General features: G+C 41.8%; 1 protein-coding gene across 1 annotated transcript in view; it reads left to right on the top strand.

Annotated features, from left to right (window-relative positions):
* Positions 1-17,553, top strand: part of PUS7 (pseudouridylate synthase 7 (putative)) — a 79,918-nt gene extending 62,365 nt beyond the window's left edge. Inside the window, exons 10-16 of the mRNA XM_011956857.1 lie at positions 2,073-2,134; positions 3,599-3,759; positions 5,968-6,094; positions 9,270-9,371; positions 11,919-12,048; positions 15,102-15,193; positions 16,139-17,553. Of these exons, the coding sequence (XP_011812247.1) occupies positions 2,073-2,134; positions 3,599-3,759; positions 5,968-6,094; positions 9,270-9,371; positions 11,919-12,048; positions 15,102-15,193; positions 16,139-16,275 (811 nt within the window). The 3' untranslated portion in view covers positions 16,276-17,553. The remainder of the gene's footprint in view (positions 1-2,072; positions 2,135-3,598; positions 3,760-5,967; positions 6,095-9,269; positions 9,372-11,918; positions 12,049-15,101; positions 15,194-16,138) is intronic.
* The last annotated feature ends 2,749 nt before the right edge of the window (positions 17,554-20,302 follow it).

Raw genomic sequence — 20,302 nt, 5'->3', positions numbered from 1 at the left:
CCTCGTGATCCGCCCGTCTTGGCCTCCCAAAGTGCTGGGATTACAGGCTTGAGCCACCGCGCCCGGCCAGAAGGGGATTCCTATATTCTTTTGATAGGGAAGGGTCCTTCTAAACATGACTCCAAGATGAGAAATAGATATAATACACAAAATATAATTTCTGTACAGCAATAGTATAGTAAAAATTAAAGGAAGAATTACATACACTTAAAGATTCGCCAACAAAAATATACTCTGTTAACAGTGTTTAATTTCCTAGAGATTGAATAACACGTAACCTTTCTTACGTACCGTTTGGTTTTTTGAAAGCATGTATAGGCCAGGCATGGTGGCTCATGCCTATAATCCCTGCACTTTGTGAGGCCAAGGTGGGCTGATCACTTGAGGCTAGGATTTCGAGACCATCCAGGCCAACACGGTGAAACCTCGTCTCTACTAAAAATACAAAAATTGGCCAGGCACAGTGGTTTGTGCCTGTAATCCCAGCACTTTGGGAGGCCAAGGTGGGAGGATTGCTTGAGGCCAGGAGTTCAAGACCAGCCCGGGCAACATAGGCACCACGTCTCTACTAAAAATACAAAAATTGGCCAGGCACAGTGGTTTGTGCCTGTAATCCCAGCACTTTGGGAGGCCGAGGCAGGCAGATCACGTGAGGCCAAATATTCAGACCAGCCTGGCCAACATGGCACAACCCCATCTCTACTAAAAATACAAAAATTGGCCAGGCATGGTGGCTCCAACCTGTAATCTCAGCTACTTGGGAGACTGAGGCACAAGAATCGCTTGAACCCGGGAGGCAGAAGTTACAGTGAGCTGAGATCGTGCCAGTGCACTCCAGCCTGGGCAGCAGAATGAGACTCCATCTCAAAAAAAAAAAATAACCGGGCATGCTGACGCAGCCTGTAGTCCCAGCTGCACAGGAGGATGATACAGGAGAGTTGCTTAAGCCCAAGAGGCAGAGGTTGCAGCGAGCCAAGATCACGCCACTGCATTCCAGCCTAGACGACAGAGCGAGACTGTCTCAACAAATAAATTTTTAAAAAGCATATAACTTTTATAATCATCAAATATATAGATATTTCCATTTTGACAAGAATAATAAAGAAGAGTAAATCGTATTTATTCTTTCTGTTTGCCTGGGCAAGAAGGTATTAACGTGGAGAAATCTTTTGAGAAGTTTCAAACAAGTTTTCACACATAAAGACTTAACTGTGATTTATATAAATAATACCATGTGAGCTGGGCACAGGGGCTCACGCCTGTAATCACAGCACTTGGGGAGGCCAAGGCGGGTGGGTCACAAGGTCAGGAGTTCGAGACCAGCCTGACCAATATGGTGAAACCCCATCTCTACTAAAAAAAATACAAAAATTATTTGGGCATGGTGGCAGTTGCCTGTAGTCCCAGCTACTCAGGAGGCTGAGGCAGGAGAATGGCGTGAACCCAGGAGGCAGAGGTTGTAGTGAGCCGAGATCACACCATTGCACTCCAGCCTGGGCAACAGAGTGAGACTCCACCTCAATCAATAAATAATACCATGTGTAACTACTTAAAGCATGACTAGGTAGTATTTATACTATTATCACATTTTTAAACTGAAATGATATTAAATGTTACAGGTAAGCATTGTGTTTTCCATTTTCTCTTTTTTAAAAGTTCTTTTGGCACTTTAAGTTCTTTTACATTTGAAATCTGTATCATACTAGATTTTCTGCTTACTTTTAAGTTTAATAAGATAATGTTGGACCAGGTGTAGTGGCTCATGCCTGTAATCCCAACACTTTGGGAGACCAAGCTGGGACGATCACTTGAGCCCAAAAGTTTAAGACTAATAGTGAGACCCCATCTCTACAATAAGTTAAAAACTTAGCCAGGTATGGTGGTGTGCATCTGTAGTCCCAGCCATCTGTTGGGATGGTGGGAAAGCTGAGGTGGGAGAATCACTAGGCTAGAGCCTGGGAGGTCAAGGCTTCAGTGTATGGTTAATATGATTTGTTGACTCTTCAAAGATTTGTGCATATAAAGTTTATCTTCATGCAAAATTTAGTAAAATAAATGTCATTTAATTTTAGAGCAATACTACAGAATTCCTGGACAGAAGTCATGGATTTAATATTGAAACCCCGCTCTGGAGGTGAGAATAAAATTCATGTTAAGAAAATAAATAGAATGTATGGCTAGGTATTCATGAAATTGCTTTGAATAAAAGCATTTGTGCAAATTGAGGTCGTTATTTCAGTATTTTACTTGTTTTTACAATAAAAGTATAAGTTTATATTTTTCAACAGTTTTATGTGTATATTTAAGATTTATAATTTATATCCTAGTTTAGCTTTTTTTTTTTTTTTGAGGTGGAGTTTTAGTCTTGTTTCCCAGGCTGGAGTGCAATGGCATCATCTCAGCTCACTGCAACCTCCGCCTCCTGGGTTCAAGTGATTCTCCTGCCTCGGCCTCCTGAGTAGCTGGGATTATAGGCATGCATCACCATGCCTGGCTCATTTTGTGTTTTTAGTAGAGATAGGGTTTCACCATGTTGGCCAGCCTGGTCTCGAACTCCTGACCTCAGGTGATCTGCCCACCTCAGCCTCCCAGAGTTAGGGTTACAGGCGTGAGCCACCACACCCAACCTCTATTTTAGCTCTTTAGCTTGTTCAGTGTATTAATTTGTAACTGAATACAAATATATTTTTTAAATGAATATGTATGTTTTTCTTCACTCATTAAATCTGAGTGTATAAGAATCTAAGACATTTCACTTGTGGTTATTTTACTAAAAACATAGTGTAATGGAATATAAGAACTTGGCAAAAACACCTTGAGGATTTGCAGTGTGAAGAAGTCACCAAAACTTTCCAAAAAGTATCTCTAAAATCATCTTGAATGAAGAGGATTAAACTACTGATTGTCAAAATACTTATGCTCACTTTGGGTAGTTCATTTGCAAACTATAAAGAGATAAAATTATCTAATTTTAAGGAAAGTAGGCCGGGCGCGGTGGCTCAAGCCTGTAATCCCAGCACTTTGGGAGGCCGAGACGGGACGAGGTCAGGAGATCGAGACCATCCTGGCTAACACGGTGAAACCCCGTCTCTACTAAAAAAATACAAAAAAACTAGCCGGGCGAGGTGGCGGGCACCTGTAGTCCCGGCTACTCAGGAGGCTGAGGCAGGAGAATGGCATGAACCCGGGAGGCGGAGCTTGCAGTGAGCTGAGATCCGGCCACTGCACTCCAGCCTGGGCCACAGAGCAAGACTCCATCTCAAAAAAAAAAAAAAAAAAAGGAAAGTAACCCGTTAAACTTGACATTACAATGGAAAAAGAGAGGAGAAAGTACTACCGTGTTTTTGTCATGTTGAATCAGCTATGATAATTAACAGTTAAATAGCTTTTACTTTTGGTGATCGTACGTTGACAAAGCCAAATAGTTCTGTAAACTTTCTATATTTCCTATCTTTACACTTCCTCGGATGAGTGGAAGCTATAAACAGCACCTATATTTCAAATGACATTTTCTAATTTTGTGTTCTCTGTGAAGTGTACTTTAAGTTGTGGAAGTCTATTGGGTAAGTCATTTAACCCTAGCTTTTTTCCCCCACAGCTGAAAAGGGCTACTTGGTTAAATGCAGAGAAGAATGGGCAAAGACCAAAGACCCAGCTGCTGCCCTCAGAAAACTACCTGTCAAAAGGTGTGTGGAAGGGCAGCTGCTTCGAGGACTTTCAAAATATGGAATGAAGAATATAGTCTCTGCATTTGGCATAGTGAGTGCAATTTGTGAAGTCAGGCAATGGCTCAAGGTGTTGTAATGCTTTTTAAATTTCATCCTGAAAGATTTTACCAAGTTTTGAAAGAGCAGAAGGTAAATAAGGATCCTTAGGTGATCTCTGAGGTATTTCACCTGAGTAATCTTTGTTCAGACCCTGAGTGGTGATGAGGGGGTGGATGTGGGCATTACTTATTGAGGGCACAAGAAAAGCATCAATGTGGAAAACATAATCTTCAGTGGAAATTCTGTTTACATTAAGTCTCTTGGTATTTGAGAAATTCAGAATCTATCGTATAGTCATTTCTTGATCATTCCATCACCAGAACTGTAAACTGCCTTAGTAAAAGTGTTGAACAGTAAGCAGTCTAAATAGTTGCATTTTAGTCTGGTTTCATCATGGTGATTCAAGAGTAGCCTATACCAGTATTTGGATATGTATAATCCAGGACTCCATGCACTCCAGCCCGGGCAACAAAGTTAAACGTAACAAATGTTAAAGTTTAACCCTTAAACCTAAGTTTTACTTTTCCTAGATGCACAAACAAAGCAGAATTCTTGGCGCATGGAATTAGTTGTCAGTTCAGTCGTTTAGGTTCTCTCTTTATCCATGGAATTACAGGAGAAAAAACACTGTTAGCTTGAAAATTGGTGTGTAAATTCCTTCAGTTTGAAGACTGTGCCATTGATGTAAGGCAGGCTTGTCCAACTTGCAGCCTGCGGGCCACATGCAGCCCAGGACAACTTTGAATGTGGCCCGATACAAATTTGTAAATTTTTCCTAAAATATTATGGCCTAGTGTGGTGGCTCATGCCTGTAATCCCAGCACTTTGGGAGGCCAAGGCGGGCAGATCACCTGAGGTCTGGAGTTCAAGACCAGCCTGGCCAGCATGGTGAAACCCTGTCTCTACTAAAAATACAAAAAATAGCCAGGCGTAGTGGCAGATGCCTGTAATCCCAACTACTTGAGAGACTGAGGCAGGAGAATCACTTGAACCCAAGAGGCAGAGGTTGCATTGAGCCGGGATCGCGCCATTGCACTCCAGCCTGGGCAACAAAGCGAGACTCTGTCTCAAAATAAATAAATAAAATTATTATCCGGACATAGTGGTGCGCACCTGTAGTCCCGGCTACTCAGAAGGCTGAGGTGGGAGAATCACTTGAACCTGGGAGGCGGAAGTTGCAGTGAACTGAGATCGTGTCATTGCACTCCAGCCTAGGTGACGGAGTGAGACTTTTTATCAAAAAAAAAAAAAGATTAAAGTAGAAGGAGAAAAAAATAAAAATGAGAGATTAAAAAGAAAAAGAAAAAATGAGAGATTAAAGTAGAAGTTTTGGCTGGGCACAGTGGCTCATGCCTGTAATTCCAGCACTTTGGGAGGCTGAGGCTGGTGGATAGCTTGAACCTAGGAATTTGTGACCAGCCTGGGCAACATGGCAAAACCCTGTCTCTAGAAAGAAAACTCAAAGAATTAGCCTGGCATGGTGGTGCACACCTGTAGTCACAGCTACTCAAGAGGCTGAGGTGGGAGAATCACCTGAGCCTGGGAGTTTGATGCTACAGTGAGCCATGGTCACACCACTGCACTCCAGCCTGGGCGACAGAATGAAAACCTGCCTCAAAAATAAATACATAAAAGTAAATAAATAAATACAGTAGAAGTTTCTTATACTAGGATTACCACTAACAAGCAAGATATCTTAGAAAGTACAGCACTTTTTGGCTGGGTGTAGTGGCTCACGCCTGTAATCCCAGCACTTTGGGAGGCCAAGTTGGGCGGATCACCTGAGGTCCGGAGTTCGAGACCAGCCTGGCCAACATGGTGAAACACTGTCTCTGCTAAAAATACAAAAATTAGACAGGCATGGTGGTGCACCCCTGTAATCCCAGCTACTTGGTAGGCTGAGGTGGGAGAATTGCTTGAACTTGGGAGGTGGAGGCTGGCCAACATGGTGAAACACTGTCTCTGCTAAAAATACAAAAATTAGACAGGCATGGTGGTGCACCCCTGTAATCCCAGCTACTCGGTAGGCTGAGGTGGGAGAATTGCTTGAACTTGGGAGGTGGAGGCTGCAGTGAGCCAAGATCGTGCCACTGCACTCCAGCCTGGGCGACAGAGCGAGACCCCATCTCAAAAAAAAAAAGTACAGCACTTTTTATATTTAGAATATGTTTTCTTGCCTGTTTTTTTTCCTTCCCTCCAGATACCCAGAAATAATCGCTTAATGTATATTCATAGCTACCAAAGCTATGTGTGGAATAACATGGTAAGCAAGAGGATAGAAGACTATGGACTAAAACCTGTTCCGGGGGACCTCGTTCTCAAAGGAGGTAAAAAGGCAAATGTCTTCGTTACTCAACCAAGCTAGGGTTCAGTTAGTTGCCACTAGTGGTTTTAAAGTCCATTCTGGCTACTAATTAAGAAAGAGAGATGTGGTGAGGCGTGCCCATAATCCTAACACTTTGGGCGGCCAAGGTGGGTGGATCACCTGAGGTCAGGAGGTCAAGACCAGTCTGGCCAATATGAAGAAACCCTGTTTCTACTGAAAATACAAAAATTAACTGGGTGCGGTGGTGCATGCCTATAATCCCAGCTACTTGGGAGGCTGAGGCAGGAGAATCGCTTGAACCCAGGAGGCAGACGTTGCAGTGAGCCAAGATAGTGCCACTGCACTCCAGCCTGGGTGACACAGTGAGACTGCATCTTAAAAAAAAAAAAAGATGTCTAGTAAGCTTGAGATGAAGGGACCATGCAAACTTATATTGGTTAGTTTGTTTCTGTATCTTTAAAGAAAAAATGTACATCTGGTTTGAGTAAGCACCTCGAACTCAAACTCCCCACCTCAGGTGATCCGCCCACCTTGGCCTCCCAAAGTGCTGGGATTACAAGTGTGAGCCACCGTGCCTGGCCTGAGTAAGCACCTCTCTTTGGGCCTTCCTTCTCTCAACTCAAATAGTATTTGGGCTAAATGATGGCTGAAATCTCTTTCAAAACTTCATTCTAGGTCTAGCAAATAAGTACACCTCTGGATGTTTCTTGTTAGCCAGCCTTAAAGAGTTTCTTCAAGTCGCCAGGCACAGTGGCTCATGCCTATAATCCCAGCACTTTGGGAGGCCAAGGCGGACGGATCACAAAATCAGGAGATTGAGACCATCCTGGCTAACGCAGTGAAACCCCATCTCTACTAAAAATACAAAAAAAATTAGCTGGGTGTGGTGGCGGCGCCTGTAGTCCCAGCTACTCAGGAGGTTGAGGCAGGAGAATGGTGTGAACCGGGGAGGCGGAGCTTGCAGTGAGCCGAGATCACACCACTGCACTCCAGCCTGGGTGACAGTGGGAGACTCTGTCTCAAAAACAACAAAAAAAGTTTCTTCAAACTCACATAGAATAGGCATTTAGTATATGCTGTGCCCAAAATGTTCCCAAGACAGTCCTAATACCCCATCTGCCGTGAAGCCTGTTCTGTGTGCCAGGCCTTGGCACTAAGCCCTGTACCTGTGTCTTTTAAAGCCCCAGTGTTACTGTGAAGTATTTTCTCTGCTTTTTCAGATGAGGTTTAGTCACTTGCCCAAGGTTCCACAGCTAGTTAAAAAAAAAAAACAGAAGAAACTGGGATTCAGAGTTCAATCTATCTGATTCCAAACTCTATGTGTGTCTGGCATACTAGGCTACCATCTATTAACTGAATACATGGTGGGCTTATCTGCAGGCAGACCCTATAAACAAACCCACTAAGGTTCTAACTCTGTTCAGAAATTTTAAATTATTTTTCCTGATTTAGCTTTTTTCCCTCATGCCATGTTGGTCACATCCAGTGTATTTTGATGTCCTGGGTGCTGCTGTGTTTCATCCTCCTAAGTTTGTTTTTTGTTTGTTTTTTTAGCGAAATGCATCCATTTATGATGCCACTGCAAATACGATTTTGTAGTATGGTGGCTTTTCATAGTGTTTTCTTAACATTATTTAGGAAGGATAGAGGAACTGATTTTAAATAGCAGGCATTGAAAAAAATGTGGATGCAGCTCAGTGATAAATGTTTTTAAATTTTCATTGAAATTCTTTTTTTTTTGAGACGGAGTCTCGCTGTGTCGCCCAGGCTGGAGTGCAGTGGCGGTATCTCAGCTCACTGCAAGCTCCGCCTCTCGGGTTTCCGCCATTCTCCTGCCTCAGCCTCCTGAGTAGCTGGGACTACAGGCGCCCACCACCACACCCGGCTAATTTTTGTATTTTTAGTAGAGACGGGGTTTCACCGTGTTAGCCAGGATGGTCTCGATCTCCTGACCTCGTGATCTGCTCGCCTCGGCCTCCCAAAGTGCTGGGATTACAGGCGTGAGCCACCGCGCCCGGCCATTTTCATTGAAATTTTTACTTTAGATTTGGTGCAGTAGCTCACACGTGTAATCTCAGTACTTTGGGAGGCCAGGGCAGCAGAATCACTTGAGCCCAAGAGTTGAAGACCAGCCAGGGCAACAAAGTAAGACCCATCTCTACAAAAAATTAAAAAAACTAGCCAGGCATAGTAGCACACACTTACAGTCCCAGCTTCTCGGGAGGCTGAGACAGGGGGATCACTTGAGCCCAGGAGATTGAGGCTGCAGTGAACCTTAATCATACCACTGCACTCTAGCCTGAGTGGCAGAGCAAGACCCTGTCTCAAAAAACAAAAAACAATTTCTTTTACTTATTCTAAGTCCTTGATTTTTATTTCTTGGGTAGAGTGGAAAAGACAGAAGGATATATATCCAAACTTAACTTCTTTTTTTTTTTTTCCTTTGAGACAGAGTCTCACTCCAACACCGAGACTGGAGCACATGGTACAGTCACAGCTCACTGCAGCCTCAATTTGCCAGACTCAAGTGATCCTCCTGCCTTAGCCTCCCGAGTAGCTGGGACTACAGGTGTTTGCCACCACACCCAGCTAATTTTTATATTTTTTGTAGATATGGGGTTTCTCCATGTTGTCCAGGCTGGTCTGGATCTCCTGGGCTCAAGCAGTCTGCCCACCTCAGCATCCCAGAGTGCTAGAATTACAGGCATCAGCCGCTGCTCCTGGCCCCAGCTTAATTTCTTTTTTTTTTTTGAGAGGAGTTTTACTCTTGCCGCCCAGGCTGGAGTGCAATGGCATGATCTCAACTCACCACAACCTCCGCCTCCCAGGTTCAAGCAATTCTCCTGTCTCAGCCTCCCGAGTAGCTGGGATTACAGGCATGTGCTACCACGCCTGGCTAATTTTAGTATTTTTAGTAGAGACGTGGTTTCTCCATGTTGGTCAGGCTGGTCTTGAACTCCCAACCTCAGGTGATCCACCCACCTTGACCTCCCAAAGTACTGGGATTACAGCCAAGTGAGCCACCGTGCCCAGCATAATTTCTTTAAGCTTTCTAGGCCACTGAATCTGTACCGACTTGTACTTCTGACTTGCTTAGATGTGTGTAATTTTAGAAGATTGAGTTCATAACAATATTGCCTATTTTCTTAATTTGTTGTTCACTTGTGAATTTACAGCCACAGCCTCCTATATTGAGGAAGATGATGTTAATAATTACTCTATCCATGATGTAGTAATGCCTTTGCCTGGCTTTGATGTTATCTACCCAAAGCATAAAAGTAAGTTCCCTGTATGGGGTAAATAGTTATAACAAGTTTAACATAATGAAGCTACTATTTCAAACATATATAATCTTTGGTTATTTATGACAGTCTCCCAGAAAGGGATGCATTCACATGGATAATTTAAATTAAGAAACTCTACCTCTGAATCTAAAATGAAAGTTGAAATTATAAAATAAAATAAATAGGCCAGGCGCGGTGCCTCACGCCTATAATCCCAACACTTTGGGAGGCTGAGATGGGTGGATTGCTTAAGCTCCAGAATTCAAGACCAGCCTGGGCAACCTGGCAAAACCCTGTCTCTACTAAAAATACAAAAATTAGCCGGGCCTGATGGTGCACACCTGAGGTCCCAGCTATTTGGGAGGCTGAGGTGGGAGGATGGCTTGAGCCCAGCAGGCAGAGGTTATGGTGTGCCAAGATCACAACACTGCACTCCAGCCTCGGCGACAGAGCAAGACTCCGTCTCAGAGAAAAAAAAAAAAAAGCGGGGGCGGGGGAAAGGGGAGATTTGTTAGGGAAACTGGCCTACTTGATTGTGGAGTTGAGAAGTCCCACTACAGGCCATCTGCAAATGGGAGAACTGGGAAAGCCAGCAACATGGTTTAGTCCAAGTGTGAAGGCCTCAGAACCAGGGAAGCCAGTGATGTAACTCTCAGTTGGAGGTCAAAGACTTGAGACCTGGGGAACCACTGGTATAAGTCCTAGAGTGCATAGGCCAGAGAATCTGGAGTTGACATCCAGAGATAGGCGAAGAAGGGCATCTGGCTCTGGGAAGGAGAGGGAGAGAATTCACCCTTCCTCTGCCTTTATGTTCCATCCAGGCCCCGAGCCAATTGGAGGTGTGCACCTACCTTGAGGGCAGATCTTCCCCACTCTGCCCACCAACTCACATGCCAGTCTCCTCTAGAAACACCCTCACCAACTCACCCGGCACAGTCCGGTCGCTCTAATCAAGTGCCACACCACCTGGATTTCCCTCTGAGAAGAAGGCTGAACTCAGTGCCTACTGAAGCACTGAAAATAAATCATGTTTTACTAGCTGTTGGGGTCTCCCTTACCCCAGTCAAGTTGACACCCAAAATCAACTATCATAAGGAAGAAAACATTATTTTCCTCTTCTCTCTTAAACCTTTTGGGATCAGGAACTTTGTCAGTACCTATTAGAACATAAATTCAGCAATGCCTTTGACAAAGCCGTTCATGAAAACCCTGTAGCCAGGATGGCCATTTGTAGACTGGATGGGTGATATTTCAGGTTTCTGGGTATGTAACACATGCACACCTGGTAACTGACAGTGCTTGATTGAGGGATCCCTTTTGTCCTTAGTGTGTGGTGAGGGACCCTGTTCTAGCCAATATTTTTTATGAGTGACTTGAACAAAGAAATTTGCTTGTTATATTTACAAGTTGTGAAAAATAGTCAATATTAATTATATGAAAAATAAGTATTTAAGAATTGCATAATATTCTATTGTAATATTTTAAAAACACAATTTCAATGTATTTGCATTTATCCATCCAATAATTTATTCAATATGTATGACAGTTCATATTCAATGTCTTACATTAGTTAATGAGTAGAAGACTAGCAAAAGTTGTAATAGAGGGGCAAGTTTGCAATAAATAATTTAGTAAGATGTTAAAAAAAAAAAAGAACTGCAGAAGGCATTTAATAGGAATAAATGTAAATTCCCACGTTTATGCCCAATGATCAAATGCCAGTAGAAAAGGCCCAGTTTGATAGTAGTTTGTATAAAAAGTTTAAAATATCTGGAGTTACTATTGTATATGAGCCTGTTACCCTGGGGCAGATAAAAGGTTTGTGGGAAATACAGAAATGTTAAAGGAGAGACAGCTAAGGGAAGCAATGTTTGGTCTAGAGAAGATATGGCTGAAAGATCCAGTACTTATGACTATATGTCAAAGAGGACAGTTAATCCACTGTGTTCCAAAGCGTCAACAGAAGTTACAAGAAAATGGATTTCAGCTTGGAATAGGAAGAACTTTCTAATAATTGCATGCCTCACAAAGAAGTATTTCCCCATTGACTGCAAGCAGAGGCTGGAAAACTGTCTCTCTTGAATGCTATAAAAAAGACTCTACATCAGGTGCGCGGGTGAGGCAGATGGTTTTCCAAGGTCTCTTATTTTTATACATTTATTTATAACTGCCTCTTCCAGAGAGAGTTTGAAGTCTCTGTATATGGTGTCTTCCAACTCTCAGCCCATATAAAATGTAGTTTAGTAACTTTGGATGAAATGGCCTTTTGTAGTTGGCTTGGGAACCTTACACCACAGGTCCTGTGACTGGTTGCAAAAATAACTTACAAATTGGCCAAACCAAAGCTCAGTACACCCTGTAGTCCTAGTTACTAAGTCACTAAATTTTGATTCCAGGGAACAGATTTTGGATTATAAATTAAGATGACTAATTTTATTAGGGCAGTCTAACTGAACTTACATGTTACTCTATTTATAATCTAGTTCAGGATAACTTGACTGACAAGCTGCATTTCAACTAACTTTTTGTATTTTATATGAGTTCAAGAAGCCTACAGGGAAATGCTCACAGCTGACAATCTTGATATTGACAACATGAGACACAAAATTCGAGATTATTCCTTGTCAGGGGCCTACCGAAAGATCATTATTCGTCCTCAGAATGTTAGCTGGTGAGTAATCATCTGGAATGAAATAGAACTGAATTACCATATCAGTTGTAAGCTTTTGCTTCACTTTATGTAGAGTCATGTACTGCACAAAGAATTTTCAGTCAATGACAGATTGCAAATATGATGGTGGTCCCATAAGATTATAACACCATATTTTTACTTACCTTTTTTTCTTTTGTTTTTTTTTGTTTTTGAGACAGAGTTACACTCATTACCTAGGCTGGAGCGCAATGGCGCGATCTTGGCTCACTGCAACTTCTGCTTCCCAGGTTCAAGCAATTTTTCTGCCTCAGCTTCCAGAGTAGCTAGGATTACAGGCACCTGCCACCACACCCGGATAATTTTTGTATTCTCAGTAGAGACAGGGTTTCACCTTGTTGGCCAGGCTGGTGTCAAACTCATGACCTCAGATGATCCTCCTGTCTCGGCCTCCCAAAGTGCTGGGATTACAGGCGTGAGCCACCATACCTGGCCTTACCTTTTTTCTTTTTTCTTTTTTCTTTCCCTTTTCTTTTTGTTTTTCTTTCTTTTTCTTTTTCTTTTCTTTTCTTTCTTTTCTTTTTTTTTCTTAATAGAGACAGATTCTTTCTCTGCGCCCAGGCTGGAATGCAGTGGCATAATCATGGCTTACTGCAGCCTCCCAACTCCTGGGCCCAAGCAATCCTCCCACCTCAGCCTCCCAAAGCATTGGGATTATGGGCATGAGCCACCATGTCCAGCCTGTGCCTTTTCTGTGTTTAGATGCACAAGTACTTAACTATTGTGTTACGGTTGCCTGCTGTATTCAATACAGTAACATGCTGTATAGGTTTGTAGCCTAGGAGTAGTAGACTGTACTCTATAACCAAGGCATGTAGTAGGCTATACCATCTGTGTTTGTGTAAGTACATTCTGTGATGTTCATACGGTGATGAAATTGCCTGACAAGGGTTATAACATGTCCCTGTTGTTAAGCACTGCATGACTGTATTTTTTGGTGCTTACAACCAGCATGTAAGTGTTTCATAAGTGTTAGTTATTGTTATTATTACTATTGTGAACACTACTGCTACTACTTTGTATTTTTCAAATTATCAAGAAGTAAATGAAGCTAAACTGGGCACAGTGGCTAATAAGTAAGCCCAGAGACTCGGAGAGACTGAGGCGGGAGGACTGCTTGAGGTCAGGAGTTTGAGACGAGCCTGGGCAATATAGTGAGACCATGTCTCTAAAAAAAGAAAAGAAATAAAGAAGCTGTTTTGAATATAAACAGTTACGGAAAGTGAGTTCATTTACATTTTGTTGGCATCACTGAATTATTGAAGAAATGTATACACAGTTAACTTTTTTCCTATTTCTAAAAATTTAGATTTGCTTACAGAGCTATCCCTGAGCAAATTACCTTACTTAGGATTAACTGTGAGTTCCAAACACTGCTCTGGTTGTTTTAATATCATGTTTCTAGAGAGGAAAAGATACTTGTATTCATTTGTTTAAAAATACTTTATTGGGAGCCCAAGGTGGGAGGATCACTTGAGCCTAGGAGTTTGAGACCTGCCTCTGCAACATAGCAAGACCTTCTCTACAAAAAATTACAAAAATTAGCTTGGTGTGATGGTGCACACCTGTAGTCCCAGCTGTTTGGGAGGCCGATGTGGGAGGATTGCTTGAGCCTGAAAGGTCGAGGCTGCAGTAAGCTGTGATCACACCACTGCCATCCAGCCTGGGTGACAAAACGAAACCTTGTCTCAAAAACAAATTTTAATACCCAGTATTATCTAAAGGTTTATTTGATGATTTTAAAATGAAATCCTGAACTAGTTGCCTATTGCCAGGAAATTATTTCATTCCCTATTTCCTTCTCTTCTGCATCTCTCTTCCCTCCTCTTCTCTCTGGATTACAAGCAAGAGGTCCACATGGTAGGATTTTGTCTTCCCCACTCCAGAGAACTGTTCCTCCTTAGTAACAAGCTGTTGTTGGTTGTGGCACCTACTCTGCAGAAAATGTAAATGCCATAATAATTTGATCACAGCTGTACAAAGTGAAGTTTACTGCTTCTCAATTTAAAAAGAATTGTCATCTGGGCGCGGTGGCTCAAGCCTGTAATCCCAGCACTTTGGGAGGGCAAGATGGGTGGATCACAAGGTCAGGAGATCGAGACCGTCCCGGCTAACACGGTGAAACCCCGTCGCTACTAAAAATACAAAAAAATTAGCCGGGCATAGTGGTGGGCACCTGTAGTCCCAGTTACTTGGGAGCCTGAGGCAGGAGAATGGCGTGAACTCAGGAGGCGGAGCTTGCAGTGAGCCAAGATTGCACCACTGCACTCCAGCCTGGGAGACAGAGCGAGACTCCATCTAAAAAAAAAAAGGTTGTCAGTTGTACATTTTTAAAATTTTAATTATTAATATAAAGAGATGGGGTTTCGCCATGTTGCCCAGGCTGGTCTTGAACTCCTGGGCTTAGTCAGTCATCCCACCTCGGCCTCCCAAAGTGTTGGGATTAGAGGCATAAGCCACCATGCCTGGCCCCAGTTGTACATTTTTAAATAACTAATAGAATATAATTGGATTGAGTTGGGCACAGTGGCTCACGCCTGTAATCAGCACTTTGGGAGACTGTGGTGGGTGGGTCACCTGAGGTCAGGAGTTTGAGACCCCCCTGGCCAACATGGTGAAACTCCATCTCTACTAAAAATACAAAAATTAGCTGGGCGTGGTGACGGGCACCTGTAATTCCAGCTACTTGGGAGGCTGAGGCAGGAGAATCGCCTGAACTCGGGAGGCAGAGGTTGCAGTGAGCCAAGGCTGCACTCCAGCCTAGGCAACAGAGTGAGACTCCATCTCAAAAAAAAAAAAAAAAAAAAAATGTGTGTGTGTGTATGTGTGTATATATATATATATATGCAAAACTTATGTATAAAATCTGGTCCTGCTCTGTTATTCAAGAGTCCTAACTATAGTTATTTACAGTAAACTTAGGTGTTTTTCTTGCTAAACAAATGATGATGAATGGCTTAGTACCTTCTATGAAAGTTCACATTCATACTTACCTTTATTCGTATGTTTTGAAGGGAAGTCGTTGCGTATGATGATCCCAAAATTCCACTTTTCAACACAGATGTGGACAACCTAGAAGGGAAGCCACCACCAGTTTTTGCTTCTGGTAAGTTTACTCAGTCATCAGCTCTCTATTGACTTTGAAATGTTTCATTAAACAAAAATGTAATTTTTTTTATGAAAACTGCTCTTACAAGCACTACCACCACCCATGATTTCATTGTTGTTTTATGACCTTACTTTCACAATTATGACTGGCAGTTAGTAATTAAAACCAGTAAATCCTCCTGAAAACAAATGCATGTTATAGATGGTTGTGATGTTAGGTGATGGAGTGTTTCTCCCCATGCCCCACAGGGAGTTACCAAAGGTGAGTGAAAATTCAGGAAGAGTTTAAATTGGTGGCTGGGCGTGGTGGTTCACACCTGTCATCCCAGCAGGTTGGGAGACTGAGACGAAAGGTTGACTTGAGGTCAGGAGTTCCAGACCCGCCTGACCAACATGAGGAAACCCCATCTCTACTGAAAATACCAAAAAAATTAGCCAGGCGTGGTGGTGGGTGCCTGTAATCCCAGCTACTCAGGAGGCTGAGGCAGGAGAACTGCTTGAACCTGGAAGGTGGAGGCTGCGGTGAGTCGAGATCACGCCACTGCACTCCAGCCTGGGCAACAGAGCGCGAGACTCTGTCTCAAAAAAAAAAAAAAAATTAATTAATTAATTAAATTGGCATTCTCATCATCAAATTCTCCATTTTTTCCCAGGCCATAATTTATTTATTTATTTATTTTAACTTTACATGCATTTCTCTTTTGTGTTCTTCTGTCATCTGCCCTTTTGTGAAAGTTCCTGGGTAGAATTCCTGTAACCTTTCAGCAGGTTCACACTCACAGATCTCTTACTTCCATGGTCTCATTCTCTGAGGCCCCCTGGGAAGTGGAGTCTAAGGAAAGCAGCACAGTTCTTTGTATTTGCTTAGAGATTATGTGACTCTCACCGGTCTGTCTGCAGCTGCCTTCATTTTCTGACTGTTTTCTTCTTTCTTGCCTGGCAGAAGGCAAATACAGGGCTCTGAAAATGGATTTTTCTCTACCCCCTTCTACTTATGCCACCATGGCCATTCGAGAAGTGCTAAAAATGGATACCAGTATCAAGAACCAGACGCAGCTGAATACAACCTGGCTTCGCTGAGCAGTACCTTGTCCACAGATTAAAAAATGCACACAAGTATTTGCTTCCTGGCTCCCTGTGCATTTTTGTCTTAGTTCAGACTCATATATGGATTTCAAATCTTTGTAATAAAAAATTATTTGTATTTTTTTAAGTTTTTATTAGCTTAAATAAATAATTTGCAGTATTTGTACATGTACACAAATCCTGAGGTTCTCAATTTTAGCTCAGAATATAAATTGGTCAAAATATACTTCAGGTGCTTAAATCATAGTACAATGTCAGCTTTACAACAAAAAAAGGACTTTGATTTAAAGTAGCAGGTTTAGGTTTTGCTACGCTCTCAAAAGACAGCAGGAGTATTTGACACATCTGTGATGGAGTATACAACAATTCATTTTCAGAGCAAATGCAACTAAACAAATCTGGACTATGGATAAATAATTTGAGAGCCACCACCCACAAATATAAATACAGTACTCATGCTGATTTAAATGATTTATTATCTACAAATTTATAAACAAAAAGTGATTGTCATTATCCTGCTTATGTACTAGATTCAGGCAAGCATTATAGACTTTTTAGTTGCAGTGGCTTTTGCATTTATATTATCAGTGCCTTGCAGGAACAATGCATTGATAGGCGCTTTTTCTTTCTTCTTTTTTTTTCGAGACAGGATCTCACTCTGTAGCGCAGGCTGAATTGCAGTGCAATGCTGCAATCCTCAATCTTGCACTGCAGCCTTGACCTCCCAGGCTCAAGTGACTCTCCCACCTCAGCCTCCTGAGTGGCTGGGAGTACAGGCGCACACCACCACGCCTAGGTGATTTTTGTATTTTTTGTAGAGACGGGGTTTTGCCATGTTGCCGAGGCTAACTCCTGGGATTACGGGTGTGAGCTGTGCTGGCCGGGCTTTTTTTCTTAATGTAAACGTGTACAGCTGTTTTATTTGTTAAGGGTCTAATTTTTACTCTAGGTGCCTTTTATGTTCAGAACTCTTTCCACTGGACTAGTATTTGCTCAAAAATAAATAATGGTAGAGAAGAAAACTATAAAAATGGACAAGGGCTTCTTCTATCAGTAGCGTTTCCCCTTTGTCACCAATGGCTTTGGTATTTCCATGTCTGGCATTGCATAAACTTCTCTGGTGTGAAAGGATAAATATGCCTTTCTAAAGTTGTATATCATAATTGTATCAATTTTTATTTTCTATGATTTCTAGAAACAAATGTAATAAATATTTTTAAAATCTCCTTTCTACTGGTTATGTAAATAAATAAATATATCATAATGAATGCAGGTAAGAATATTGACCTTGACTAAAGGTAAGGAACTAAATGAATGAGAGATCCTCATCAGAAGTGGTGTTGACACCAAAATGTGTTGTGATCAGCTGTGAAGTATGAGGATAATCTGAGTCAAATGCTATGAATAATTGACTGTGTTGGTCTGGACTGCAGGTTATTCTTACATTGGAATCACTCACTCACCTTCCATTGTGCTTTATGGAGTAGAAAAGAAAGGAGTGGAAAAGCACTACCATGCCAGGAGCATCGCACCTTGGGAATGTGAATGATATTTGTCTTGTATCTGGTAGTAGAAACGAGATTGAGAACTGTTTTTCAACCCTTTTGTTTTAATCATATCCACCACCACACTGCCGAGGCTTTAGAAAGATTGGAAATACCATGGTAAATTCTATATTTTTTTATTTTTTATTTTATTTTTTGAGACACAGTGTTGCTCTGTCATCCAGGCTGGAGTGCTGTGGTGTAATCTTGGCTCACTGCAACCTCCCGCTACCAGGTTCAAGTGACTCTGGTGCCTCAGCCTCCTGAGTAGCTGGGATTACAGGCACCCGCCACCGGGCCTGGCTAATTCTGTATTTTTAGTAGATGCGGAGTTTTGCCATGTTAGCTAGGCTGGTCTCAAACTCCTGGCCTAAAGTGATCTGCCCACTGCTGCCTCCCAAAGTGCTGGGATTACAGACGTGAGCCACCGTGCCCAGCCCAGTAAATTATCCCTTTAGCTAGCTAGTTTTGAAAGAATATTTTGTCCTAGGTCAGGCACAGTAGCTCACACCTGTACACTTTGGGAGACCATGGTGGGAGGACTGCCTGAGCCCAGGAGCTTGAGACCCGCCTGGGCAACATAGTGAGACCCTGTTTCAAATATATATATATTTTTTTGTCTTACAAAAGCTAAACGTGTAATAAATGTATAGTAGTCCTGTCTGTACCTTCCAGTAATAGCTAGAGTTCTCCTTCATCCAACTGAAAATTATTTATGAAGGGATCTTAGTGTTTCTGTTGCAGTTGCACTCAGCAGTTCTGCATTTACGGTTGAGTATCCCTTACACAAAATGCCTAGGACTAGAAGTGTTTTGGATTTTCAGGTCTTTTTTAGATTTGCACTTCAGCTTACTGGTTGAAATCCAAAAATCCAGAATGCTCCAATGAGCAAGTTTTGGATTTTGGAGCATTTTGGATTTTGGATTTTCAGATTTGGGATGCTCAACCAGTATAAATTTGCATTCCAAAAACAAAAGTGAAGCTAAACTTGTGTTTTCTTTATCTGGGAAGTACTCATGGCTCTATCTGATACGTTAATTTTCCTGGCTGTATTAACTAATACCAGTTGGAACATGTCTCTTCATAAACACCAGTGGATAAATAATGATTCAAGGTGGATTCTTCAAGCTTTTTTGAGACTCGGGGGTGCACACCACCTAACTCTAAGGACTTAGTCAACCTGGAGTAAATCACTGCCTTAGCATAGAATTCAGAACATTTTTTGTTGTTCAGAAAGGGAGGAAGTTTCTCTTGGGCAAATTTACAAAGCCTGAAAGCAACCTTATCCTCGATGTAAAAGTATAATTGCTTCCTAAATTTTTGCCTAAAAGAAATAATAAAGGATCATTATTTTTATTATAATGTAAAACCAATACTGTTCCGTAACAGGAAAGGAAGCTAAATAATCAAGATTGTTCTTTCCAATGTTTTTATTCATGGTTTCATGTTGTAGATAATAACCAGACTGCTATTATACTAATAAAAACAATCCTGATTGCTTCCTGAATCTTCATGGTTTCATGTTGTAGGTAATAACTAGACAGCCATTATACCAGTTTTAAAAATTTCTGGTTGATTCCTGAATCAACCAAAAAATTGGTAACAGCTGCAATAGTACATCAATACTGAAAACTTCAGTTGCTCCAGGCTGTAGGAATTAACATCAACTGGTATTTGCCCTGGAATGCATTTTGTGGTCAATTTGCACTTAAATAAGGATGTGTGTGTATAATACAAAATAGAATACATGTAAATGTTTTATAGCTACCAATGTGCACTGATGTGCATGTGACCTTTTTGAAACCAAAGCCGACCTGGAATGTACCATGTAGTTTTTTATTTCAGACATATGAAGAAATGAAACCACACTGGAAGAATGACAAAGCTGAGTGTGGCCAGCTTCTCATCTTTGTAAATTCAAAAGCATTTGCTTGCTCAGCAAAGGATAACTTTAAGGCTTTCTTTGTTCAATGAAATCTACTTTCCCACTTAGTGTAGGGTAGAACTTAGTTTTGGATCATGAACACCTTGGAAAATCTGAGGGAGAAGTATAGACATTGCTTCCAGGAGAAGAAAAGTGGGAAAGTGTATCCATATGTGTGTGCGTGTGTCACAAATTCATGCAAACTTTATACAATTTTAGGGGCTTCAATGTGTTCAATAAGACCCCCTACTCTAGGTAAGTGCTTTCCAAACTTTAATGTACTTAAGAGCCACCTGGTGATCTTCTTAAACTGCAGGATGTATTTCAAAATTCCAGGTAGAATATGAAATACTGCATTTCTAACCAACTCCCAGAGGGTACATGTGCTGCTGTTACACATGAAGCAGTCAGGCTCCAGACCTGTACTGGCCAGCACAGTGGCCAATAGCCATGTGGCTAAACTTGACTTAAGCTTCTCAGTCACAGTTTCAACTGCTCCATAGCCAAATGTGTGGCTAGTGGCTCTGTCGTATACGGCACTGACCCAGTTAGT

This window comes from Colobus angolensis, unplaced genomic scaffold, assembly GCF_000951035.1.
Source record: "Colobus angolensis palliatus isolate OR3802 unplaced genomic scaffold, Cang.pa_1.0 Scaffold427, whole genome shotgun sequence".
Classification (NCBI taxonomy): domain Eukaryota; kingdom Metazoa; phylum Chordata; class Mammalia; order Primates; family Cercopithecidae; genus Colobus; species Colobus angolensis.
Note: the sequence above shows the minus strand (reverse complement) of the source record. Positions and strands in the feature narration are given on the sequence as shown.